The sequence below is a fragment of the Macrobrachium rosenbergii genome, chromosome 16 (genome assembly GCF_040412425.1).
Source record: "Macrobrachium rosenbergii isolate ZJJX-2024 chromosome 16, ASM4041242v1, whole genome shotgun sequence".
In the NCBI taxonomy this organism is placed as follows: Eukaryota; Metazoa; Arthropoda; class Malacostraca; order Decapoda; family Palaemonidae; genus Macrobrachium; species Macrobrachium rosenbergii.
This window is the reverse complement of record NC_089756.1, coordinates 28,957,491-28,963,913: the sequence shown is the minus strand read 5'-3', so window position 1 is coordinate 28,963,913 and position 6,423 is coordinate 28,957,491. Positions and strand designations below refer to the sequence as shown.

At 37.2% G+C, this 6,423-nt stretch overlaps 1 protein-coding gene across 1 annotated transcript; it reads right to left on the bottom strand.

Moving 5' to 3' along the window:
• Positions 1 to 2,274: 2,274 nt before the first annotated feature.
• On the bottom strand, positions 2,275 to 4,260 carry LOC136847247 (proclotting enzyme-like). Its single transcript, XM_067118746.1, has one exon. It carries the CDS (start codon positions 4,143 to 4,145, stop codon positions 2,574 to 2,576), a length of 1,572 nt encoding a protein of 523 aa, XP_066974847.1. The 5' UTR covers positions 4,146 to 4,260; the 3' UTR covers positions 2,275 to 2,573.
• Between the last annotated feature and the right edge of the window lie 2,163 nt (positions 4,261 to 6,423).

The window sequence follows — 6,423 nt, the reverse complement described above, 5'->3', positions numbered from 1 at the left end:
CATTAAAGGTTAAGGACGGAATGAGTTCCTGTAATGGAATACACGTTAGTTCGATCATGCACATTGCACACCTTTAGTGCCCATCTACTGTATTATGAATCTAGTTAAAAACCGCACGTTGGCTCTCGAGTAAGCTTGTCAACACTTCACATGTTTATGCTAGGTAGCCTACACCTCTGTAAAGAAATAGAACCTCATTACCTTTTATATATTATTATTCAGTAATCATGTATCTTTCACCATCACTTACAGAACTGTAATTAATGAAATTTTATTGTGTTGGGTATACTTAATTTCCAGATTTGGAGCTTTTATATTTGATAATGAGTTAATACGCTTTTATTTGCGAGTGCTAATATCTTTACGTAGTTACATTTCATATTTTTAGTTTTCATAGAAAATATGCCTATTTCAACTTTTAAATTTTGATTGCTGTTAAATTTTATGAACAATGTTGAATTCTCTTTCTCTTATTTTTTCATGCCCTAAATGCAATCAGATTGTCTGGAACAAGGTCTAGGCTATAGACCTTGGTCTGGAAGTCCATCCTCAACTGGTGACGAACGTAGTGATCCGAGTGATTTTGCTTAAATACATGTATAATAGTTCTGTCTCCATTATTGTAACGTACATGTAACCTACTGTGGTGAGAAGTATGAACCATCTTTTAACTGAATGACCCATCAAACTCTCATGAAACCAAACGAATTTTCTTTGATTCACTTACCTCTGCGCACGGCTTTTAGAGTAAGGTAGCCTGGCACTGACTCGTTAGATGTGGTGTGGGAAAGGTGTTCCTGAGATTAAAATGGGGAACTGAGTTGGAGTCAGCCATATGTAGAATTACAATACAAAAATCCAATTAAAATAAATGAACTGTCTAAAAACAAATTCCGGGCCTAAAAGAATACCGGTAATTATGATTAATCAAATCAGTTATTATCCAAATTAGATAAGAACCCTCGAAGAGTATAGTAGTTTTATATCGCACTTCATTACGATGCTATGAATGGGACATTGGTTGCAATGTTACGAACATTCTTTGTAGTGAATATGTGTTCAGCTTAACGGATCCCATTTTTAAATCTATCTTTTTACTGAGGTTCTGGGGTTATTGACTATAATTGCATGTGTTACCGTCTAGCTGTGAGCCATCGTTTAACGAACGTACGCAACTACACATATACACGTGACAGAGCTCCGAGTTAATACATTTGTGAATGTACGATAAGAATTTATGATAATCATGTTTCAAATGAATGCCTCCTCATAAATAAATAGAGCCAAATCTGCCAATAGATAAATTTCAGGAATCATAAGTCTGTGACGCATTTACGAAGAAATTGTGCGAAAAAGCTTCATGCTAATCCTTTTGCAATTGCCATTACAGGTCTGTGCCGTATTTACGTAGAAACTATGCGAAAAGAACTTTATGCTAATCCTTTTCCCATTAACCTCATTACGAATGCCAACATGACCTTTGCACTCAGCCAGAGATTCAAGTTTTGATTAAGCCGGGTCGTAAAAATGTCGCTAATGGCGGATTTACGATTCAGTAACGTTTGTGGTTATGCGTTTCCTCTGGTCAAATTTCCAACGAATCAGCTCGTAAATCCGTTTAAATGAAAATCATAATTCCAACCGAAATTTCATATTTAGAAAAGGTGCTTTGCTAGTTTTCCCACGCACTTTCTTTCTGAATTCATAAAAAGGCAAGTCATTCTTAAGTCTGACGTATCTCGTTGAGAAATGAATCCAGAGTACTCAAAGGCACGAGAGAGCATATAACCCATTCATCCTTTATTTTGTTAAGATATTCTTTGTCCCGTCCTGTATCTCTCTTACGTCTGAACTTTAACATTTGAAACCCCATTGCTCATATATTTTGAAATGCATAAACATTCGAAACACACACACATACATACTATATATGCTATATATATTACATATATACGTGTGTGTGTGTGTGTTTTAGTGTTTCGAATGTTTCTCTCTCTGCGCAAGTAGATGTTTTAGACTTAGTCTTGCGCTGGCACAGACGTATGCTCCTTGAGTAGCCCTTATTTCGATCTCCTCCTGCACTTGTAAAAGAGACCGCAGACGTACCATTCCATTGACTCTCAAACAGTAAATTCATTTTTCTATGTCTTATCTGTCAACAGTTTTCTACACCACTATATTTCAGCCGCCTAATTTTAAGGAAGATAGCTATAACGATCACACATCTCCCTTCGGGATACCAATATTTTTGCGGATAGAAATAAAACTAGACACTCCTAGCATTGATGTATGATTTATTCATTACCGAAAAGTTAATTCTCAATCATGATATTTCTTTTATGTTTAAAGTGGGTGAATTTTTACTTCAACATTCAAGCAATTTCTAGTGACATAAGCATGGAAAACTGATTAATCTGTCTAAATACAAAATGACCTCAGCTTAATTAGGTCTTTGAGCATCAAATATGAGATAAATAAAATAATACAAATTACCCTTATCTGTTACCAGAAACACGACCCTTGTTAAATTATGGTGATATTTCATTTTACATCATTTAAAACAACAATCTCTTTCAATAACAAAAGTTTTCTCCTGTGTTACTCTCAATCCAGTCAATGTAATTAGTAACTTTAGTATAAACACCAGGAGAGTTCAAGTCTCCACAGCCATGCCCAAAGGAAACGATCCCTATCAGATAGTATTTCCCCTCCAACTGTATCTGGAGAGGTCCTCCAGAATCACCCTGACAGGCATCTCTTCCTTGTTCATAGGCACAGATCATGTTATTTGTCACATCATTTGCTATAATAGAGTAGTTCTGGCATTCAACAACGGGTACATCAACCTCCATTAAGACATTACTTTCCTCTCCCTGATACTGGAGAGTTCCCCAGCCAGTCACTGTGGCAGTCTCTCCAATGAAATCTTCGGAGATGTAATTGGCTGGCAAGCAAATGGGAAAGATTCCTCTATCAGCAAAGCTCCCTCCTAGTGTTTGTAGGTGAAGCAAGGCAATATCATTATCAACAGTATGCGAGTCATACTTTTCATGCATAATAATTTCATCAATATTGAACTGTAGTTCAGTGGCCTCCGTTACAGTTGTGTCATGATCACCCAAAGTAACATACAGCTGATTGGCACGCCTTCCAGCTACACAATGTGAAGCTGTAACTACCCATTGATCACTGATCAAAGAACCGCCACAGAAAGTAGACCCACCATTAGAAAGATAAATTCCAACCTGCCAAGGCCATTCAAGAACCTCAGCTTCACTCCCACCAACTATCCTAGAGCTGCCCTTGATGCCACACTCACAGCTTGAGTTATTTGGACTAGCCGTGGGTGCATTTGTCGCCGGGGCGGTAGCTGTACTTGCTGCTGCTGAGGTTAGTGGAGAGCTCATCTCAGGCGAGGTTGCAGGACGACTTGACTCGGAGAACGTAAAAGTACTTGCCTCAGAGGTTGTTTCGACGGATGTTACAGGAGTTTTCTCAGATGATGCAGCAGGACTTGTGCCGTGGGAAGTTAGAGAACTTGTACTTGAAATTATATCAGGATTCGAAACAAATGGAGTTGCAGGAGAACTTGCTTCTGAATGAGTTACAGGAGAACTAATTTCTGAGGTTACCAAAGGACTTGTCCCAGTGGCAGACTCTGTTGGTGGATTAGGATCGGGCGTCAACAGTTCAGTTACACCAGTTGGATTAACAGCAAATACAGCACAGCTAAATCCTAGATGAGAGTGATTTGTAGCCTGAGAATAAAATCGTACAGACAGAAAATTGTACTGTGTTGTGACATCCAAGTATCCAAAGCCACAGTATTTTTTTCCATCATACATCCAGCAATCACCTGACGGTGAGAAAAAGAAAGTATCCTGAAGGCAATCGGTAGATGGCGTGGTGTCAAAGTAGCACTGAAGTCGGAGGGCCGTGGAAAATGGAGAATACAGTTGCCATAAACACTCTGTGCCTTCGGGGTAAGGGTTCGGATATCCTGGAGAGGAAAAATAGTACTGGGAATAATACTCTATGTACATGTTTGACTGTCCACATGGGAGAGGAGGACAATAATATCTTGGTGCGGATTTTGCCGCGATTTCCAGAACACCGCAAACTAGAAGAAAGGCTAAGGTCTTCATCGCTGTGGCTTGCGCACTGATGATGCTCTCCTCGGTAAGTTATGACTGAGCCAAGAGATCAGACGAGTTAATATAGGCAACGCGGTGCTCGGTCCCTCTGCCCCTCCAACGTACACACATAAAACATACACATAAACTCCCACTACAAACTGAATCCTTCATAGTCAACACATGTGGATCATTACACTTGGGTCTAAAGGATAAAGTCAACCCATATGATGCACGACTAACCCGTTTTGATTTTATGGTTTTTCAAGTAATCATGAATAAAGGTGAAAAGTCATGATGACAAAGGCTGAAGACTATCTCTGCTCTTGTCTTCATTAGATTTTTACGACAAACAAGATTATTACCCGACTACAGAATTGCCCAACGAGTTGAAGTAATACAGAATTACTGGAAGGTTATATTCATGTAAATATGCTGAATCATACACACACCTACACACATCCAACATACAGGAAAATTAGGGGATTACTTCCTCCTATCAAGCAGTCTTTTTAACATATGTCAACCACTCTTCTCACTTTTACTCAAGTGAAATCTGTAACACAAGAATTGCATAGTTCAGTAACTTACTTTCGATTTATTACCAAACTTTGGAAATTTTTTCTTAGCATTCTAATCTTCCTTGCTTTAATCGTCCTTCCTTTTCCTGTTTCTTGTTTATGTCAAAGGTACACTAGATTTTGCCCAACCAATCGGTGACTTCTAAGAAAAAATAACAGAACCTTCACTGCCAAATTTATACTTTAAACCCTCTGAAGAAAAATCACAACATTAAATGCTTCATACAATATTAGTATATATATATATATATATATATATATATATATATATATATATATATATATATATATATATATATATATATATATATATATGTGTGTGTGTGTGTGTGTATATATAATTTCTTATATTTATATAAGTATTCAAGGCTACTTAGTGACAAGTGCACCCACAAAAGTGTGAAGGACTCGAGAAATTAAGAGGTTGTTTAACTTACAAATACACATACTATATATATATATATATATATATATATATATATATATATATATATATATATATACACATATATATAGTATATATATATGTATATATATACACAACAACACAACATATGCTCAAAAGTCACAGTAGACGCACGTGACTTCAGTGTATAAACGAATCCCACAGGAAAATGACAGGCATCGTCTGGGCACAGACGATACGTTAATAAACGTGAAAGCGCTTGGTACTGAACTTCTGCCTGTCATTTTCCTGTGGGATTCGCTTAGCACACATATACAGTATAATGTATATGTATAAACATAGCTCAGAAAAAGGTGTTAATTATCTAGTTTCCAGTTTCACTCTAGATTCTAACTTCAACCTTCGTCATTAATGTAGGCCTATTTGGGTTTTTCCCACTTTATAAAGGACAAACATTTGCCATTATGCATTCTATTCAAGCAGCCTCATGTGAATAATACGTAGCATTGGCATCTAATATGACTGGCACAATATTTGAAAGGCAAAAGGACAGCTACACAAAACAAAAAGGAACCTCTCTAGTATCAGCTTTTCCTTATGACTACATTCCATCTGAAAACTAAAGGAATTTCCGATCTAATTATGAATTTATTGTTGATAACAACTAGTCTACGGGCAAAGAATTCCACGTCCAAACTTGCTCATATTCATAGAGTGAGTGTTGGAGTTTTAAGTGATTTTTGTGTGTGAAATACGAAAGCCGGCGTAATATTCTCTTGGTCTTGTGAAATGTGAAGGTCAATTACATATGAAAAATTCGAAACCTGCCAATCACCAAAGAAGAAATTCGCACACACTAAGAAAATATGTACTCAGGAAGGCACTTGTGATGAACACAACACAGAGGAATACACAGGCAAACACACACACACACATACACACACGTGTGTGTGTGAATTTGAACGTCATTTGCATATCGATTAAATACCACTGATGTAATGAGCTCACGGATAACCAACAGTTGCTCTATCATCCTGATCAAAACATCTGTTCCTTTCTTCAGAAGATCAGAGTTCATATCCCGGCCTTGCGTAAAGGTGAATTCGTTATAATGCGAACAGCCACACACATGCAGTCTCTCGCGGTTGCAAAGTCATTAGTTAATGAGACGATGTCATGAACTGCTTAGCTATCTCTCCTTTTAAAAATATATTGTGTTGCAAAGACTATGGAGAGTATATTACTTCAGACAGCGAAATATAAACCTTTAATCATGTAATACAACCGAAAAATGAACATTATA